Below are 21,959 nucleotides of genomic sequence, written 5' to 3'. Positions count from 1 at the left end.
TAAAATAAACTTGCGCTGCGTAGGAAGCCAAAGAATATGTGTGGGAAATCTCAACCTTCTAGCTTTTGTAGTTTCTGAGATCTCAGCGTTCATACAGACGGACAGACGGACAGACAGACATACGGACAGACGGACAGACGGACATGGCTAGATTGACTCGGCTAGTGACCCTGATCAAGAATATATATACTTTATGGGGTCGGAAACGCTTCCTTCTAGCTGTTACATACTTTTGCACGAATCTAATGTACCCTTTTACTCTACGAGTAACGGGTATAAACATAATTTGGTTTTTAAATATATTACAAAATATTCTTTTGAGCCCAATATAAAATTATCTTTGTCTGTAAAATATTATATCCCCTTTTAATTTGAGCATCTCAAAACTACTTTCTTCTGCTATTAAATGTGTGAAAGGATAAACATTTATCTATTCCCATTCTTCATTTGGCTTTCATCTTAATCTAGCATTACTTGTAGTATTTCCCAGTTTCCCAGGCTGCTCAACAATTTGTGGTCCTTTTTGTGGCAGCTGGAAAAGCGCATTGCCTGCCACGTTCTCCTTTTGTTTTTCTTGTTTTAATTAAAAATGTGCTCGCCTGCTTGTGCTTTTGTGTTCGGTGCTCTGTGCTCGTAAAGCGAATGGCAGGCGACTTCCGACTGGGATTAAAATCAATGTCCTGTTCTCTGTCGCTCTCTGACTCCCGCCCACCCACCTCCGCCCCTCGACCCACTCACGATCTGTCAAGGCTGAAGGACTGAAGGCCGAGGGCTGAGGTTGAGGCTGCTCCGAGGCTGCAACACTGAGGAGGAGACAATAAATTTCATATTGCCATAGGACATAAAAGGGCGTGTATAATATGCAAACACAATCAACGCGTCAGGACAGTTGCACGCAGGGGGGTGGGGGTTGGGGGGAAAAGGGGTAGCAATGAAAGGATCTCTTACCCACCCACCCTTCAACACACCCACACGCATTCACATAACAATTCAAGTGAAGCACACATACGCAAATAAATGTAAGCTAAACTTTGAAGTGCCAGGCAGGCACATATTGCATATGTAATAGTTTGAGTTTGAGTGTGCGTGTGTAGCTGCCTGTGTGTGTGTGCATAAAGCAAAGCAATATAAAAGGAAATAAACCGGCGACAGCACTGCCAGCTCCACAAACTAAACGAAAAAACAAGAGAGAACGCTATAGTCGGGTGCCCCGACTATCAGATACCCGTTACTCAGCTAAAGGGAGTGCGAAGAAGATGGAGATAAAAACTCCGCCGTAACTTTTTAACGAATGGTCCGATTTAAAAAATTTCTTCTACATTTCGATAGGTATTCATAGACACAATAAAACTGCATTTTTACTTTTTCGAAATATTGAAATTTTTAAAATCGTATATAGGCGATTGTGCGCGTTAGAGGGGGCGTGGCACCCTTTTGAAACAAACTTGCGCTGCGTAGGAACTCCTAGAATCTGCATGCAAAATGTCAATCTTCTAGCTTTTATTGTTTCCGAGATCTCAGCGTTCATACAGACAGACAGACGGACAGACGGACAGACGGACAGACAGACGGACAGACGGACATGGCTAGATCGACTCGGCTAGTGATCCTGATCAAGAATATATATAGTTTATAGGGTCGGAAACGCTTCCTTCTAGCTGTTACATACTTTTGCACGAATCTAATATACCCTTTTACTCTACGAGTAACGGGTATAAAAATGGAAAAAATGAGTGGAGAACGAGAAGGAAAATATAAAAAGAAGGAAAGCTAAAGGAAGAAAAATATGAAGAGCAAAAAAGTTTTTTATGTGGAGACGTGCAGAAATTTTTAATTTGCGGTTTGCCAAGCTGAATCCGAAGCTGAAACTAAAGCGGAGCTATATAGCTGTAGCTATAGCTCTATGGCTCTGCGGATGTCAGTCGAGCACGCCGCTTATTATGATTTACATATTTTCTATGCGGCTTCCCGACTTCCCAACTTCCCGAGCGCCCCAAAGTTTGCCCAGTTCTGCCCAGTTGTGCGGCTCAAACAGTTGGAGATCCCGGGGCTCAGACAGAGCACATTTTGTAATTAAAGTTCACGAGGTCAACATGGCATTCAGCATCTACATTCGATGGGAGCGACGGCTACGGCTGCTGCCTCCAAGTCGCATTGTTGCTCGCTAGCCATTTTTATTGCATACACCCAGGCGCGCCAAGGAGCGGGCAGGATGGGAAGGATGCCGATGCCAGCCGAAGGACCCCAACAGCAAACGAGTTAAGTGCGCTCTAAAATATGTGCCGGCACTTGGAGAAAATGTGGCTCATATCAAGTTGAAAAATCAATTAATAAAGCCAATATGCTATGTAGTATTTATCAACAAGAGAGAACGCTATAGTCGGGTGCCCCGACTATCAGATACCCGTTACTCAGCTAAAGGGAGAGCGAAGAATATGAAGATAAAAACTTTGATCCGCCGTAACTTTTTAACGAATGGTCCGATTTAAAAAATTTCTTCTACATTTCGATAGGTGTTGATAAACACAATAAAACTGCATTTTTACTTTTCCAAAATATTGAAATTTTTAAAATCGTATTTAAGCGATTGAAACAAACTTGAAACAAACTTGCGCTGCGTAGGAACTCCTAGAATCTGCATGCAAAATGTCAATCCTCTAGCTTTTATAGTTTCCGAGATCTCAGCGTTCATACAGACAGACAGACGGACAGACAGACGGACAGACGGACAGACGGACAGACGGACATGGCTAGATCGACTCGGCTAGTGATCCTGATCAAGAATATATATAGTTTATAGGGTCGGAAACGCTTCCTTCTACCTGTTACATACTTTTGCACGAATCTAATATACCCTTTTACTCTACGAGTAACGGGTATAAAAATAAATAAACATACGTATTCGACGGTTCCTAATAGAAATCGGAATATTAACATACAATTTTGTTGTTTTCAATTTTTTTCCAACTAAAATCCATCAGCATATAATTTAAAATATTGTTAATCAAAAGTTAATTTAGGCATTATATAATAAAATAAATATTAAAATTTATCATGCAAGCGGAGTTTATACAGAAACCTATAATAATAAATTAATTATTATAATATTTAATTAATTAAGATACTTATTTTGCTTAAAACTTTTTTCTTTAGTGACGTGGAAAATGCGTTGACGTGCATACTTCAGACGCAGCTGAAGGAGCATCTGCGTGAAGCGAGGATAAAAGGAGTGCACAGGAGTCTGGGCCATAACGCACCCAACAATGCGAAGTCCGCTTCCTGATCTGCCCCGCCCCCTCCGGCTCCGCCACCCCTCGTGTTCGCCCCGCGGTGTCTGTCATTTGCATATTTAAATTGCAGCCAAGCAGATTGTCATCGGCGCGTTTAAAACGTTGATAAATGTGTGCCATAATTTTACGTTGCACGCACTCAGTCACACACACACACGCGCAGACACACACTTGCAGCGAACAGCATTTTAAATGCTCAACACGGCGTATGAGTAACTTGCGGCTGCTGCTGCTGCTCCTTCTTTTGCTGCTGCTACTGCCACTGGCGCACAAGCATCTTATGATTAATAAAGTTTTTCGATTTATTTCCGACACGCTTCCCAACCGGCTCGCTTAACCAAAGAGTTTAATCAGCTGTCGGCGGTCCTGGACGAAAATGCGACTGCTAATCCAAAATGGCATCTGAAACGCTTAGAGATTAAATCAAGTGAATCGCTTGGGGCTTTTTGAGAAGAGGGACAAGTTGTGCATTTAATTTGTTCTTCTCTGAACTAAAATTCTATGACAAATGAATTGCGTCTATCATATGAATTCTAATTTAATGATAAGTCTAAAATATAACGTAATCTCTTAAAAGAATAATACAAATCGAAGATATAATAATTTCTTTAAGCTTAATAAATATTTTGTAGTTTCCTTAATATTTTTTACAAATTATTTACTCCTCAAAGAAAATATATATTCCTCCCACCGCCCAACTCAACTGAATCAGCAGTTTTTGAGTTAAATAAATGTTGGGTATCAGGCAGTTAGAACGCCGGACCTGGCCACTTTGGCAACTCATTCATCTCCCTCTAATAGAGTCTCAATGTGTTTGGCTTGGTCAGGAGGATATAGTTTGGTCCTGGCCAGGAACTGCCGTGCACACTTAGTTATGGTTTATTGTCCTCCCTGCTCGAAGGAGCCGCAACTCCGCAGGACTCGCCGAGAGCAAACAGCAGAGGGGCCTGGGCAAACAGGCACTCCTCTCGAATGAAAGTCCATGGAGTTGGGCGAGCAAACATGGGAGCCAACGCAGCTTGAGTAGCAGTCAGCAAACACACATCTCCTAACAAACACGGCACCCTACACTCAGCACCCTACAACCACCCACCCAACCACCCACCTTCCCCTGCTGCATCATTCACAATTTGTTTCAATTTTAAATGCCTCGTCGTGGGCCCCACCCTTTCAGCCCCCCCGCACGCCCACAGAAATGGGCGGGGCCGGTGGCCAGCCAGCGTACGTGTAGTTTTAGCGGGCACTGTGTGGGTGCCCTTGGCTGGTTGCGCATTTCAGTTTCAGTTTGAGTTTCAGTTTGAGCGCGCTCTCAAAAATTATCACAGAGAATGTTTCAGCGCCGCTGTCGAGTGCGAAAAGGTTGGCCCCGCACTTAAGCAATGTCAACGGCAGCAAAAGCATCACTGAAAAAAAATAATTGGGATATTTTACTAAAATCAAGGCCAAGAAGTATAGAGAATTTTTGAGTTTTGAAGGAAAGACTCTTGACTATGCTTAAAAATATTAATAGGTGCTTGCTTTATATCCAAAAAACAGTTTCTATACTTTTCTCATCTTTGATAAGTTTGCAAGCTAACGAAAAAAGTCCTTTAACTTTTTTTTTGAGATTAAAATTCGCCTTTTTTTATATGTATAGTATCTTTAAGAAGACCTATTTTACTAAAAAATTGCAATTATAAAACAAAGAATGACAAATTATCCTGTGATTGAAATTATTTTCGGTAGTTGCTTATATACTGATTGATTTAAATTCTTGTTAAATATAAATAGTTGGTGTTTTCCTCAGTGTATCCTCGCCGTTCCCCCAGCTGCCTGGCTGCCTGCCAGCGGAAGGAAGCAAGAAATAGCTGGAGCAGAAGCTGCCGTCGCGCTGAGACGATTCGTTGTCGCCCGGCATAAGCGTATTTGCTGAAAACGTAACGCTTGTTAGGACAGATAAGAGCGCACAGGATATATCCACTCGAGGCGGCCACACAGGACGCGGACTGGAGGAGGAGCGACTACCCAGGATACGGGAAACAGGACCAGAACCAGAACTCAGAACTCAGAGCCCAGAACCCAAAGTGGGAGAGAGGCCATGATAAATGACATGTTTCATTTGACATTTTAACAAAGTGTTGAATTTTTGCTGCTTACTGCAAGCTCGTTGGCGAAAACGAAACATGAAAAAGTGAAGTGAGCTGGGGGATCTTGGCACGTTTTTGCTACGTTCTTGTTTTGCTTGGCATTATTTTTTACCCTGCCAGTTCCGCGTGAATTGTTTGGAAGTGTTAAATAAACCCAACCACCAAGAAGCCACCACCCACGGAAAATGTACTCGGCAACGCATGTACATATACCCCTGGCAACAGTATAATTTTTCAATCATGTTTGAGTGCTCTGGGTGGAGCTGAAACTCCGCTCAAACAGTGCGTCCTGTAAGTATTTTTCCCCCAAGTTCGCATTGATCTGGCAACCGTCAAACAATTTGGAAAACAATTCTTTTTACAGCCAGCGGATTGTGGATGACGTATGGGATTGCTTTGGTTAAATTTTAATCGAATGGGTTGTGTTTTCACGTGTTGGGTGATTGTGTTAAAGTGCAACAATTTTCAGAGTCACACATTTTTTGAGTAAGAATTTTTTAAATTCAATGAAATTTAAATTTGAAAAATAATTACTCTTTATAAATTTATTTAAAAAAAACTAAAAGCATTTTTATAATGAAAGCTTTTAATCTTTTTCATTGTTTTATCATTATTTTTTTCAAAGGATCTGTTACCTTTTTCTTAATTAAACTTTAATTGCTATAAAATAATAAAAAAAAAGAACTGAAGAACTCAGCGAAAAATGTTTGAAATATTGAGCCAGCGAAATTCGCACAGCTCAACATTTTGGGTGTCCTGTAGCCGATAAAAAACGCTGCGAAAAACGCTGCGAAGCCTGCTGTGAAAAACTGCCACCCGACACCTTTTCCGATGGGTGGTGGCCCATTTAATGCACTTCAAATTGACAAGTAAAACCGCAAACATTTGCTGACCCGCAAAACGGAGAAAAAGTGCAAAAGGAAAATTCGTGCCAATGTGAAAAACGGTCGGACCAATAAAACAAAAAAAAAAGTGCTCATAAGGGGGGCCGAAAGTAACACATACATCGCATAAAGAGAACCCGCTACAGTTAAACTGTGCCAATACACACATGCATTTGCATATAAATGTATGGCGTGGAATGCAGAGGGAAAAACAACCAAAAAGGAGGCCAAACAAAGGGCACAAAATATTTTTAAAATGGCAAACAAAAAGTGCAAACATTTAAACGCACGGAAAAACTGAAAGCCGGCGAAACTGAAATGCTGCCAACTCACTAAAAATGCTGAATGATGGAAGTAAAAAATGAAAAATAGGGCGTCACGCACGCACAAGGGCGTGGCAGTCTGCGCCTGTGTCTGAAACAAAGCCAAGCCATAAAAATAAATATAAATTTAACCATTTTCTTTTTGTTTTCAACCATTTATGTTTGTCCGTTCGTTGGCAAAACATCCTATACTGCAAAAAATTACCCGTATCGAAGGAGGCAACTGAAAAGATAAAAAAAATATTTATATTAGGCAATGTATCAGCTTTACCAATTTATTAATTCTTTAAAGAAATTAGTAAAACTATTGAATTAATTTACAAGCTGACTAAAAGTATGAATTAAACAAGAAAGGAAGCTAGCTTCGGCCAGCCGAAGCTTATATACCCTTGCAGATAATTCTTATTAATTAACAAATCGCAAAAATGTTCAATTTTCTAATATTTTTCATTAATTTTCCGATCGTTCCTATGGCAGCTATATGATATAGTCGTCCGATTTTGATCAAATTAAAATTGAAATTCGGAAATATTTAAAAAGAGTCATATACTAGAGTAGAAGATAATACAATAAAAACCAAAGAAGCTAGAATTTATTTCCAATTAGTTTTCCATTAATTTTCCGATCATTCCTATGGCAGCTATATGATATAGTAGTCAGATTTTTTAAATAATTAATTCGAAATTCTGAAATATTTAAAAAATAACATCCCCAAAAGTAGAAGGTAATATTTCAAAAAACACCGAAGCTAGAATTTTTTAAAGTATTTTTTTTCCGATTGTTCCTATGGGAGCTATAAGATATAGTTGTCCGATCCGGTCGGCTCCGACATATATACTACCTGCAATAGAAAGAAGACTTTTGCGAAAGTTTTGTCCCGATAGCTCAAAAACTGAGAGACTAGTTTGCGTAGAAACAGACAGACGGACAGACGGAGGTACAGACGGACAGACGGACATGGCTAGATCGACTCGTCTTGTGATGCTGATCAAGAATATATATACTTTATGGGGTCGGAAACGTCTCCTTCACTGCGTTGCAAACTTCTGACTGAAATCATAATACCCTCTGCAAGGGTATAAAAAAGAACATCGTTTTCAAAATGAGTTCACGGATTGCAAATTTATTGTGGCATACTTTTAGACACCTTAATAAGACACCTTCCAGGTTAATCTAGACTAATGTGAACTATGAGTAAAAACAAAATAATAAAAGAATTTCGTATTGTTGTCATGAGCTAATATTAAAGTACTTCAGTAAGAATAAATTAAATTTAAACCATATTTTTTCAGTGCAGCCCATGACACTAGCTAACTGTCCACAGCAGGGACAATTTTCTCTTCTTTTTTTTTAATTTTTCGGCTGTGTGTGTTATGTGGGCGGGACGGTGTTTGGTGTCTGAGGTCAGGAGCCCAGCGCTCACCTGGACGCCTCTTTAGCGGCGGGCGGTGGATGGCGGTTGACAATGCTCCGTCGCGTCTGCCTGCGTTTTTATGAATTATTTCGTAATAAATTTTCGAAAACTGTTTTTTCGTTTATGCAGCAGGGGGTGTCACACACACACACACACACACGGCACGCACACAATAACAAAATTTAACGCCGCATTGAGTCTGTTGAAAGTTTTTGAGGTGGGCGGATATTTGGGTGGCATTGCTGCGGTTTTGCTCGTACGCAAAAGAGAAAAGAAATCCAGCCAGGGCTGCACAACACAAATATTTAAATTTAATTAACTTTATTTACCAAAGCCCGGCTGCGGCAGGCCGAGCTATTAAATTACAGGAGGGGGAGATGATTCCCTTGGAGTGTAAAGTGTGTTTATCCTACAACTTTGCGTCAATCAAATCGAAGCCATCGTAAAAATAGAACGAAGACGAAATCTCTACCATTGTGTGCTGGAAGGCGAAAAAGTCTCCAACCACTTCCGGCGGAAGTGCGATTTAGTTCTCTCACCATTTGTTTACGATCTCCAGCTGCTAATTTAGTGCAGTTGGGTCTCTCGGCCGAATTAGCATTAAAATAAAAATGCGAACTCTGTTAAACAAATAGCCCCAAAGGATCCGTCTAAGGATAAGTTATCCCTTTTGTCATAAATGTGCGTTTCGCAGACATTTCCAAATTGTAATACATCCGCTGGCACACACTCAATGGGAAAAAGGGTAAAAAGGAAAAGTGAGCCCCATATGCGGGGCATTTGTTTAACTGAAAACTGTAGCCGGAACGGAAACGGAAATATATGCTGTCAGCATTTTATTTGTTTGTGAGTGCGTGATTTTTATGCTTCTCTGGCCAGGGCAAACAGGGCTCAGGACTCAGGGCTCAGAGCTCTGGGCCCCGTTGGCTAAAAGGGCTGCAAAATAATAAAAGAAAACGGCCAAGGCACGAACGGAAAGCGGAAAGCGACTTAGCAAAATGCGGTGGTTTGCTGTCTAGGGGGCCAAGACGGGCACACAATAGCCATGGCCTAAAGCATCACTTTGTTAGCCGCCATTTGTGGAAATTGTTTATGCGAGTAGTTCTGCCGCTGCTGCTGCTCTACTGCTCCTGGCGCCCAATGAGCAAAAATTCCCAGTTCCTAACAAACTAAAGTACACCAAAAGAAAACTTTTTTGTAGGCAATAAAACTAGAAATAAACTTGGAATTGTAAACAAATTTAAACAAGCTAACAGTAATCGGGAAAAATAAATGTAAATTAAATTAATTAACTGCACAAGTTGCTTAAGATTTTTTTAATAAGTAGCTCCCAGATCTTTACAGGTTTCGTAAAAGTGTAAATGCCATTTTGCAGTACCTAATTATTTAAGCCTAGCGACTATTACGATTGATCAGTTTCTCAGTTTAATTTCCAGGAATCACCTAGGTATTGAGTAAATCTTCTCCAATTTTTCTCTCTGCTTTTAAAATCTTTCCCCTTTTTAGTGTCCCAATCCCTGGCCTAAGAATTTTCAACCATGGCAATCAGCAATGCAAATGCGCCGCCTTGCCATAGATGCCGCAATTAAAGTGGCGCCCAACGCAGCCCAACGAGCTGAGCTAGTGTGAAAGCTAATAAATGCTCATACGCCCCGTGGGCCGACGCCTGGCTGAAGTAGCAAGTTTTTGCCCTGAGGTGGGGGCACCCATTGTTCCTTCCGCTGGCCGTGTTGCATCCACATAAATAACTGCGACTTGAGCCTGGGCGTGTGTAGACAGCAGATAATGGTCAAGTTGCTAGCACAGAGTAGCAGCAGAAATATTGTTTCCGGTTTTTGTTTTCATAAATTACACCGCATAAATTGCGCATTCAATCGTGTGTGTAAAAATGCCAAGACTAAGGGGGTCTTTGGCTTTACGATGTTTTTATTTACTTGGGCCGGCCAGCGTCGTTTGGGCCATGTTTGCTTTCATGTTTAACCCGCATCTACAATTCAATTGATTTCCAGTTTCTCTTTCAGTGGCTCTTAGCCATATACTCTGGGCCAGCGGCAGTCATTTGTAGAGTGCCTCTGGCCGAGGTGTTTGGCCAATAAATTGCGCCGAGTGTGTGCGCGCCGCCTTTTGGCTTTTGTTATTGTTGCTAAATATGCGGCAGGTGGCAAAGTTTAATAATGAAACACATAAATTGCCAAAGGTTAGCACCTCGCCGAGAGCCACTAGCCCTTCTCTCGATTCAACTGGAAGTGGCTGCCCGTTGGGCGCCAGTCGGTAAATAACTTCAGGTGGTTATGTGTGTGTCTGTTTGCCTTTTCCAGTTGATGCCGGGCCCCAAGTAAATTAGCAGCTAGTTTATTATGAAGCGCTTGACCCTTTCCCCAAAGTTGAGAGAAAGTTCTGCCAGTCCAATTAAAATACTTTACCCCAAAAGTTAACTGGGCATTTGGGCTTCAGTGGGTTAAGTCCATGTCGACTGTGGGTCAATGACAAATTCCCATGTAATCTGCATTTCTCGACAGCAGCCACCATGCATTTATTCATTAAGTGTCGTCGTGGCAGGCAAACAAAGAAAGTCCAAACGAATTATAAACACATTTTTGGCTGCAAATCCAGTCTAGACCGAATAAATCAAGATGCTAGATGCCCCAGAGGGACAGCCAGAAATGAATACATTAGGGGACACTGAGAAGGATTTACGCACAATCAATCAAACACTCACATACACTTTGGTTGGGTTGTTCAAATACTCATGCCTCATCGACTTTATATCTCATCGACTGGTTCTTTCATAAATCCCACCCCCAAACATCCCCCTTTAGATCCCTAATCAGCTGTGAGTCAAGCGATTGGCATTCAAGTGCCATTGAGTCGCAATTATGGGTCCACTCCAATGTGCATATACGTAATATCCTGATTCACAGTTGCATTACAGTGGCCCCATGTAGCGTGCAATTTTGATGGCTTCTCACTCGATGTGAATCGATGTGGGTCCTCGTTTCCAATCCGTTTATGCATGTCCTGCCGTTGCGGTTGCCAGCTGCAAGGATAATGCTTCCGCTCGATGTATTTGCACATCCGTGGTGCGGGTGTAGCTTGCATTATTTGTTAATCAGCTTGTTTGCTTTTATGCTCACGATACGATGTGCATTCGCATTTGCTTAGGTCGCCTTTGCCACCACCCCATTGTTTGCTCTTTGCACAACTTATCTGTGGCATTATGGAGTCCATTAAAATCGCAAACGATGACCAATAGCCAGCACCTGCTGTGTATTGCTTTTAAGCCAAGGTAAATGGTGCATCTGGAATAATAGAGAGAATTAAGGTGGAGCAAAGGATTCCTGTGGAAATCCATTTATTTAATTTGCTCTTAAAGCAGCTTTAATTCCTATATAAATATGAAAACCTATATCATAGCAGAATATATTTCCAAATTGAATATTATTATTAACACATCAGCATGCATTGCCTTTGCTTTATTTTGGAGATAAAAGCTGCTCCGCACATGAATAAAATTATATACTGAATTTAGTTCAATATTTTATTAAATTCGACAACTCGTATATAATTCCTTCTCGTATAAATTTGTCAGCTATTTATGATCCTTTATTTATCGCACACAAAGAGGAAATTATCGACGAAGAAATAGCCTTATTTAGGAGTACATTTCGTGGTCGAGTTGGTGGAAAGTTTTGTCCCTTGACATTTATTGCTTTATCACTTGGAAACTCGGTGCCCCACTAATCTATGGCCATGTTGTCACTGGCTTTGGCCATATTTTTCGGATGCTGGCCAACAGGATATGGCAGCGTTAATAGGATAACAAATGACAATTGTTGTTGATCGCGGTAATTTGTTTTGATTCCTCGGCGAGAGCGAAAGTTTCACATAATCGAACTGCCAATGTCCCGCAAATACTCGTTATAATAATGGCAATATTTGGTTAAAGTAACTAACAAAGGACCTTTGCCGGCTGTAAGCATGTGTGTTCCCTCGACTTAGCCGCAAAATCCGCTTGTTGTCATACCATTTGCCGTTTTATCGACAGCCGTAATGAAACAATCATAATGTATGGCGCTCGGGTGTATATCGCATTTAAGTACATATATATTTGCGAGTTCGCCGGGGGATTTGCGGAATTGTGTGCGCCTAAGTGAAATGCTTTTGTTGGGCCCGAATTAACGAGATTGCTGCAAAATTTTCGAGTCAAGACGATGGAGGAGCAGCTGCCAAGCATACTCGTCGATGATTATGGATGCCGCATGCCGCGGGCGGCTGGCTGGCAAGCTTAGTAATTACATGTCAGGTGCCTGCCAGCCCAAACCCAAAATCCATACCCAAGCCCACTCTCGAAATTAATTTCCTTGGCCCACTAAAATCTAAACGATAATGCGAACAATTCGATAAGCTTGGTTGGGCGTCGCTTGGGCGTGGCAAATCCGATTTTAAGCCGGGAATCCCTTTCCCAAGTGCGATGCCATGATTAAACCCACTCCCCGGCTTCCATTCCCGCGGTCGCTCTCAATGTGTGTATTTAACCCGAGTGTAACGGAATTAAGCACACCCACTTGCATGGCACTGAACTAAGCACATTGGTAGCCACCCACAGCCACAGCAGCCCTTAACCTCCCATCCAAAGGCCCGAAGCAACAGGAAACGCAACTATACAGAGAAAAAAAAAATATATATGCACAACTTTCAAATGCATTGATTTAATGTAATACAGTTGACTATATTAATTTTATTATAATAAATGTATAATCCTTTTTTAATGTTTTTAGTTACCAAAAATACCCTACACAGAAAAAAAATCGATATGAAATATGAAAATTTTTACCTTATTTCATATCATTAAAAGACGATTTGTTAATGTCAAGTTTATGATTTAAACATATCAAATGTAGTATTTTATGAACAAATAATGTATCTTATTTTGCATTATTTAAATATATCGATTTGAAAAATAAATAAATTTGGTATCAAATTGATATGTTTAAATCAGAAATTTGTCATGATATGATTAAACATATTTTTTATACATATCAAAATGACATGAACGTGTCTTTAAATACCAAAATGTACTCAAACTACTTGGTAATTTCAGTGCAATAGTAGAGCTGGTCTTATTTCCTTGGCAGTCGAAACAGCGGACTGCTGACAGACCGCCGAGGGTGCTCGATGAAATGGTCTTGGTTCTGGGTGTGCGGTCGAGACCGCACGAACACAGGCCGAAATGGCTCTTCGATTTGGCCAACTGGCAGCGTTTAACTGGCTAAATAGCGTGGCAGCAGGTGAAAAGTGGGTGGCTGGATGTTTCGGCAAATTAAATGCCTCACCAGGAACATCAGCTGGGAAGCGTGGCTTTGCATATGACAACGCACAAGATTCAAAGGTCAGACGGGTGCAGACGGAAGGCAACGTTGCGTATACGCGATGTTCAATGTGCGATATGCGCTATATGTGATGCTATGTGAGTGCCCGTGGGCAATTGCACTACCGTTTGTCCGTCTGTCTGCTTGCCTGCACATGTTGAAACGTGTTAAATTTATGGTTTGATCTGGCGCTCCGGCATTGCCAATATGCCATCGCCAAGCTGCCAGTTAACCCCAATATTTATGGCCCAGACGTGAGCACATGTGCCAAATCTCTGGAACTGGCTGAATGATGAGACCATATCAGAAATATGACTTAGAGAAGTTCTCCCCCCTTCGCCAGGGGAAAACTCGCAGAAGCTCATTCACCTTTTCTGAAAGTCATGCGAGTGCCGGGAGCATGTGCAAGTGCAGCTGCAACTGCAACTGCATCGGCAATTACTGCAGCTCACGTAAAAATCACGTAAGTTTAAATTCACTTTAACATCATTAAGACAAAGTGCGCACATTGCTGCGGTTCTTTTTCCTGGTTGAAAGTCTGAGGTGGAAAAGAGCGGGGAAAGGAAAGTCTAATGAAAATTTAAGTGGCGCATGCTTGATTTAGCAAATGAGCCAGCCAGTGTGCCAGCCTCTTTGCTTTTGTGTGTCCGGACTTGAGACTCCAGACTTGAGACTCCTCGAGAGTAGAGCCGTAGTCGAAAATAACGTAATTTTCGAATTAATTAAGGGCCGCTTATGGAACTCCAAATTGCTGGCTCTGCAGTCGCCGCGTTGTATCGTGTGTTTATTGCCAAATCGAGTGGACGGGGCCTAAAAGGTTTTCCCGCTGACGATCCATAAATCTGCTTATAAGCACGCCTAATCTCTGGACCCCGAAGTTCTCTGTGGTGGACCCACTGTGGTGCGCCGTTTTGAATGCAAAGGATGTCTGCTGATGGTCAGCCATTCCAGTCGGCGGAAGCTGGGACTGTCTCATCTCAAGGCTGGTCATAACCTTTGACCCATTAAGATAAGCGACGACCGTAAACGTGGCCAACAAACAAAGAGGCGAAAATGAATTATTTGGCTGGCCAGTTGGCTTTCGCCCCCCAGAAAGCGATAAGCCGTTTAGGAGGAGGTCTTACACCCCAAAAAAAGGCTGCTTCTGATTTCTTATTTTAATACCAAATTTTATTCAATATATTCAGAAATCTTGAGGAAACAATCTGACATGTTACCATGTAAAAGGTTAGAGGGAACAAAACAACTCATTATTTTGTTTTTAGATAATAAGAATTATTATAAGACATTTTAATGATAATTATTGTATGTTAATTAGTTAATTCACAAGATATTATCGTAATTATTTTTCCAATTTATAACCGATTTGAGTCACAATTTTCTCCCTGTGCAGGGTACTCTCATTAGAGCCAGCCAACAAGCTGAGCCATTCTTCTCGTTTTCCCCACCCATATATCTCGGCCAAATCCGAATCGAAATCGAGCCCCAAATCGAAATGCAAATCATTATTTTAGCAGCTGGAACTGAAACAGCAGGAGGTGGAAAGTGGGGAAAATCGGGGGAAGGGATGGTGGACAGCAACTGCAGGCGAACGTGCCATGGGCAAGTCCACGTCTCATTGCGGCACATTTCGCATAAGTATCGCACTCAGAGAACTTATTGATGCGCATAAATCAGTGGAACTTGCCCTAGGGATCGGCAGGAAATATAGTGGGAAAGCGGGGAAAGTGGGAAAATCAGGAGGAGGGACATGCAACTCTCTGTGCATGCGAAATCACTGCAGTAGAAAATTAGAAAATTTTCGGCTCTGGCTCAGACAGAAGAGGCAGACAAGATTCGGTTACAACGGGAGCTATATCTTTTTAGTTCTGCACTTGGAAAAATATATTGTTAATTTAGGAATAATTCTGTTACCTACTTCAGTAAAATGATAATTAAATATTATTAAGAGAAAAACTATCCTGAAATTAAAGTAAAATTTAAAGGAAGTTGTCTACGACTTACCTTGCCAGTTTAATCATCACTAAATCACAAATTGTTAATCTCAGTGTACATCCTCAATCCCTTTCTGTCCGCTCTTTCCCTCTCATTCACACGTAAGTGCAAATCGCATGCCGAGTGCAACATCTGTGGCATCCAGAAATGAAGTCATCCAGAATCGCAGCCACCGAAAACGTGACAACGCCGCCAAAACGACAGCAACAGCTGAAGAACTTGAGCGACATCTCGTAACCGGCAAACTGGGTTTTCCCGCTCCTTCCTCCCCTTTTGGAAAATTCCCTTTTTCCCTTCCCCCGCCTCCACCCTCCTCACCAGCCAGTGCAAATTGCAATTAACGTTGGACGCTCTAATTAGCTCAAACCATCCCGGAACGAGCTCGTTGACTAAGCTTTGAGTGCATAATTAGCCAAAGACCCGCTCCGAAATGAGAAAGGTGTACGAGAATGCTTCGCTAAAATATTTTTAAACATCACCTACTTAGCAGCCAATTAGCCGGGGGGTAGGTGAAAAAGCGAGCTGAGGTATTTAAAGGCGCCTTATCAATTACCTGTATCATCAATCAAAGGCTCTTTGCAGGTGTAAAGCACCCGAAAATAGCTACAGCTTTGCGAGGCTTTCGAGGGGAATGGTATGTGTGTCTTTGTGTGGCTGCCAAAGATAATTTATAAAAAATAAAAAAGAGGCAAACCGAATGACAAATGAAAAACAGTAGGCAGGTGAAAAAGATAGGCCGCACATAAATATTATTTAACCGAAAACAAGAAGACAATAAATACTGAAAACAAGTAACAAAGTCGACAGCTAACTTACACTCACTTTTTGGAAAATTGAATTCTAGCATTTTTATAAAAAGGTTAGAAAATAAAATGTTTTGCCAAAAATTACCAAAAAGTAAAATAAATTAGGAATTAAATTACTAGCTCAATTATTTCGATATTTAAAAATGTAAATATCAATTTCCAATAAATGGACATCACTGCACTATCACATTTTGCATATCGTAAATACAATTGATTGATAAATTCGTCTGTCCACAAAATTTCGTGGGTATTTAATTTACTTGATTGCAAAAAATGCGCAGCTTGGCATATGAATTTCTCACAAATTAAATGTGACGAAAACAGTTAAAAACATGCATTTATTAACGAGGTGGGGGGTATTCGAGTGGCAAAACCAATTTGGCCTCGGATGCCACATGAAATAATCAGTAGATAAATATTTCTTTCTGCAGCCTTGCCATTGATGCGACCACAGTTCGAGGCTCTTGCTGATATTTGCATTGCGCTTGCATATTTCTCGCTCGCACTCCATTTAAAAATAACTTTTAACTTGATTAAAAAATGGCGAGAAGCGGAAGGAAACGGAAGTAGCACCAGGCAGCAGTGTTGCGAGTGCAAAGTGAAATCTTGTGCAATTAACTTAAAGCCAACTTGACTTGGCCAAAGGGCAAGGACGGCCAACTTGGAGGCGGAGGAGGCTGAAAAGGAGATGGAGATGGGGAAGGAGGTCCAGGTCCAAGGAGGTCAGCATCGCTTCAAAAACTAATTGACATCGTTGCTCTGGCAGCCGCTGACAGCTGGCGCTGAGAGTTCTCCTTCGGATTCTGCTCCTCATCCTGCTGGCTTTCACCACTATCGCCCATCTGGCCAAGCTTCTCCTTGAGGGCTCGCAAATATTTTCACAGCTTTCGACTCGCTTTTTAGCCACACAGAGAAAAAAACAGAAATCAATTAGCATATCTCGAAGTTTTCGGTCTTGTTACTGGGTATTAAGGAATAAATTAAGTTAATGATAAGAATTATCATTATAAGTAACACATAAGAGGAGAATTTTAAAGGTAAATATTTTAACTTAACCCAGGTCAAGCTTACAGTCACCTTATAGTAGATAGTAAATTAAATATCATTTCTATGCTTTAAATTTTAATATATTTAAGCCAAAAATGACATGCCACTGATAGCAGACAGCTTATTTATATTTATAGCCTTATCGAGGTATGTTACTACCCCCCAGTCATAATGGTAGATATGTTAAAATCGTAATCTGATGCTTTAAAATGCCACTGATATGGTAACTAAAAAAATAAATAAAAAAGGGGTCGTAATTTCTCTGCCTGCACAACGATTTCCACAACTCGTTCTCCCTTGGCAGTTTTAATTTAATTTTACACCGAATTCTGCACCCTGTCGTGACCAACATCGTTCGTTGCAGGCGCCAATTTTCGCGCGTCCTTTTGCGGCCGCACTGCAGGATCAGGATCAGAACGAGAACGGGAACGGAAAGGCAACTATTGTCAGGGCCATTAAAAAAGTTTAGTCCGATTCGAGCTGGCACGCTTAATGGCCCAGATTTTAATCAGAAAATGAGTTAAAAGCCAGCTGGCGGCAACGTCAGCGCTTGACGATATCCTCCTGCCGCTGATTATTGTGGTGCTTTTTGCTTTTAGCCACAATTACTTACACACGTCGCCGAAGGCCGAAGAAGGTGCCACAGTGCCTGCCAAAACTGATGGCACACCGCGCATCGTGCGACGCACATCGCGCGAAAGTTCGGGGCGCATTATAAAAGTTTTATCTGCAGCAGCGACAGCGGCAAAAGTGACAGGAAAACAAAAAATTGCATTAACCACAGACGAGACTTTGGCGAACATTCATCATTATTTTTGCTTTTCTGGCGTTGCAATCCAAGGGATTTAAGTGATAAGCAAAAGTTGGCGTGGGGGGCTGTCAAAAATCATGGTTAACATTTTTGGATAAATAAACTTGGGAGCTTTAAAAACTTAAACAACTTTTCTCAAATAGAAATCAGAAATATCAGTAATAAAAGAATTTATAAAATAAATAACCGTATCGGTAACTAAAAAAATGTATAAATCAATATGTATTAAAAATAATTTTCTTTAATACTTTGTTAAATTTTGCAAAACAATTTATTGTTCTGAAGTGTAAAATAAATTATTTTCACAAATCAAAGCGATTATCTTTGGACTGCTCGGATCACAAAAGCTCATTGCTAGATTATTTATGCCCGATCAGTGTACTAATCACACACAATAGTTAAGCGAAACGCTGCTAATCTACCCCAAATGACTAAAAATGTAAATAAATCTGACTGTGCCAAAACAAGATGAATGAGTCATATGGAATTGCGAGATCAAGTCAAGCTAGACAACCGCCAGACTAAGCATCTTGATTCAAGATCGTTTTGCTTTTTTGTTTACACCAAACAAATTTGGAATTTTTTCTATTGTTATCAATACATATATGAATGCTAAGCATTCTTAAAATGCGAATTTGTAGGCTTAGAGAAGTCAAGCTTTGCATAAAATATAAATTTTTAAGACACGTGAAAAGAGAAATTTTGTTTTTATTAGTTTTGTTATTTTTAACTTTGCGTTAAGGTTGCGGTTTCAATAGGTTTTTCGTTCAACAATTAAGCTAAGCCACAAAAATAGATTCCCAAAATATTTAAAAATTACGAATTAACACTGTTCTTCTAATTATGAACATTTAAATTTAGAAAGTGTGTCATGGATATTTTTTAACAATACTTGGCTACTTTTAAATTTAACAGCTTAAATCAAGTCTTAAATTTCAAATGAATGTTTTTATTATTCAATATTACTTAAACAATAATGTTTATACTATTTTTTATTCAATGCTTCTTAAATAACTTTAATAAGTTAATAAAAACTCTCTACAATCTGAAACAATTTATAATAAACTTGTGAAATAAATAAACCTCATTTAAGTGTTATATTAAATAAAAGCAATCTTTATTGAGTTTAGCCCTTTAAGAACCTTAATCGTAGTTTGTCCGCTGCTGCACCTGGCTGCTCCTCACGGGGCCAAAAGGCTGAAAAGTAAGGGGTTGCATGGGCTCGAATGGCTCGAATGGCTTCAGGGTGAACAGGGGCGGCAAGGGGCTGAACTGACCGCAGGAGGATCCGCTGCACTGCGTCTGCGACTGGTAGCCACCGCCAGATTGACTCTGGCTCTGGGATTGGGATCCGTCCTCGGAGGTCTGCGACTGGCAGCCGGGACCGGTTTGCGTCTGACTCTGATAGCCATTTTCGGAGATCTGGGTTCCATCGCCGTTATTGCATTCCACGGGCGCCGCCTAAAGGGGGAAAACGAAGAGGGGATGGGGTTACGGTTACTCGGTTGTCACCACCCACGTCTCATTTTCATTTTCATTACATTCAGACCGGACAGCACGCACAATCCGGCGAGAAAAACAGCAAATGCGACGACTACAATGCGCTGGCCTGCCATGTTGAATGTTTAATGGTCCGAGAACAAAATTCGACTGAGCACAACCCAGTGTGTGGTGGCAACCTTTAAAGCGTCAGCAGCCGCAAACCGGAGAGATAATTGAATGTATCGCCGATAAGGCCACCTCCGATTGAATATTTATATGTGCCAGCTCGCTGCTCGCTCGAAAGGTGTAAGTTCGGCCGATTGTCTTTCTTCTCTGAGAGAGGTTGGAAACTTTCCGCCGAAGCTTATGGGTGCCCACACGCCCATCTGTCTGCCACGCCTCCAAGTGTCTAGCCAAACGACCTGATGGCGCTAGAAATAACCGAATATTACACAGAATTAGGCAATTCGAGATTAAATCTGTGAGAACATTTGTACACTGTAAAAAGGGCACCAAACTTTCTTTAACAATTGTAATGCAAAAAAATATATTTTTTTGATGATCATGTCAAATATAAACATACTAGCCATTTTAATTTAATAAATTTATTATTGATTTATGAACAACAAGAATAAAACCGGAATTTGTAATATTTAGTATATTTTTCTTAAGTGCACATTGTTATTATATTTAATTCCTAAGTACCCACGTTCTTTACAAATGGAATAACGTGTGTGTTTTTCGATTTATTTCATTGGAACAATCAAAGATCGAAGAAGAAGGAACCGTCCGTGGTGGAAGTGGTGGGGGCTGGCGTGGTGGATGTGGCAGTACTAGCCGGTACTCCGTACTTTAGGCAGCTGTCCAGCAGATCGTAGGTGGCAGCCGTATCCCGGACATAGGCGTTCTGCGTTGCATTGGTGCACAGGTACTCTGTGTTTTGGATGGCCTGGATGCCCGATGTCAAGGAGTTTGCCGAACTGGCAGCTTGGCTGGCGAGGTCGTAGATTACGGTGATATCATTCTGAGCCTGTGGTAAATTAAATTATTTAATTTTCTTCAATATAAATATTTTTTCCTATTTAGCTCACCGTGTTGGCATAGCAGTTGAAGAAGTTTGTGGTATCATTGTTGCTATCGCAGGAGGTGAAGGCGCTGCAAAGGCTGGAGACCTCCGATTGGTAGGTCTTCTGCTGCTGATCTGCCTGGCCAGTCAAGTTGGCAGTCTGGGCATTGGCGGTGCTGATGCAACCTTGGTAAGAACTGGAGAAGGTGGCAGCCACCTCGTTTAGCATGGGCATGTAGAGGTTGAAGCACTGGGTGGTTACATCCTCAGAAACGATGGTATCCAGATTGCGGGCATGCACCAGATACTGATTCAAGGCGTTCTGGATCTGCGTATTGGGTGCGGCCTGAAGAGTAAATGCCGAATATTAATGATTAACTCCAAAAATTTAGGCGGATATCGCGGTAGGGTTACTTGAACTGCCAAAACGCTGGCCAGGATTAGTACACTGCACAGAAGCTTCATGTCGGCGGTTGGATCTTTACTGTCGCTACCAAAGAACAGGTCTAAATGTTTTATATACGTCGCTGGCAGGGCAAATGATTGATCCGTTTGGCCAACTTGAAATTTGTGTGATTTTTTCCTGCTGTTGAATGGCGATCAATTAGGTAGAATTAAGGCGTATGTCCAGACAATTCCAATTCGGTGAGTCAATGCGGATAACAATACAAGATAGCCAACAACCTACGGTGGGCCAAGTAAGCGGTTCTTTAAAGTTATCAAAGGTATTTCAATGGCCTAAAAGTTTACGATCCATTAAATCGATTGTTGTAAGCATTGGGTAACATGGCCCAATATCTTTGAAAAATCCTAGTTATCATAGTATCACATTGAAATATTATTTGCACAGGTAATCTTTCGCTTGGAATTTTTCTCTTTGGCTAAAAGTATGCAATACTTTGAATCTACAAGGAAAGTACATGTTATTGCGTTTATGCGTAAATTTTTTAACACTCATGTACGAGGGCGTCACTGACAACTCTTCCAATTCGCCTTGGTTGGATTATTTTATTCAATCATTAAATATTTGTATTATTTAAAATTTAATTTAATTTATTTTTGTATCATAAGCTTATAAAGAAACACATGTCAACCCATATTTGCATTGCATAGCTGGACTATATATGAAGCCAAATTATGTTAGGACTGAATGCTAAGCCCCTAAAATATTTATAAATTTACAAAAATTTAAAATAAAAAATCCCTATTCGTATTTAAACTAACATATGTCCGTTTGTTTTGTCTTTTTTTTTGTGATTGTAGATATTATAACATATTTCCATTCTAACTATCTGCTAAATCTCATCTCATCACAAAAGTTAACTTCCCCAATTTCTGAGTAATGT

At 40.8% G+C, this 21,959-nt stretch overlaps 2 protein-coding genes across 2 annotated transcripts; both read right to left on the bottom strand.

The window, feature by feature from the left end:
* Positions 1-19,158: 19,158 nt before the first annotated feature.
* LOC108066223 (uncharacterized) lies at positions 19,159-19,757 on the bottom strand. Its single transcript, XM_017154641.3, has 2 exons — positions 19,607-19,757; positions 19,159-19,526 (listed from the first exon to the last, which is right to left on the bottom strand). Exons 1-2 carry the CDS (start codon positions 19,679-19,681, stop codon positions 19,209-19,211), a joined length of 393 nt encoding a protein of 130 aa, XP_017010130.2. The 5' UTR covers positions 19,682-19,757; the 3' UTR covers positions 19,159-19,208.
* Positions 19,758-20,275: 518 nt separating this feature from the next.
* Positions 20,276-21,135, bottom strand: LOC108066221 (uncharacterized). Its single transcript, XM_017154639.3, has 3 exons — positions 21,028-21,135; positions 20,639-20,959; positions 20,276-20,577 (listed from the first exon to the last, which is right to left on the bottom strand). Exons 1-3 carry the CDS (start codon positions 21,076-21,078, stop codon positions 20,311-20,313), a joined length of 639 nt encoding a protein of 212 aa, XP_017010128.2. The 5' UTR covers positions 21,079-21,135; the 3' UTR covers positions 20,276-20,310.
* Between the last annotated feature and the right edge of the window lie 824 nt (positions 21,136-21,959).

Source organism: Drosophila takahashii, chromosome 2R (genome assembly GCF_030179915.1).
Source record: "Drosophila takahashii strain IR98-3 E-12201 chromosome 2R, DtakHiC1v2, whole genome shotgun sequence".
Lineage (NCBI taxonomy): Eukaryota > Metazoa > Arthropoda > Insecta > Diptera > Drosophilidae > Drosophila > Drosophila takahashii.
This window is presented reverse-complemented; position numbering and strand designations above follow the sequence as displayed.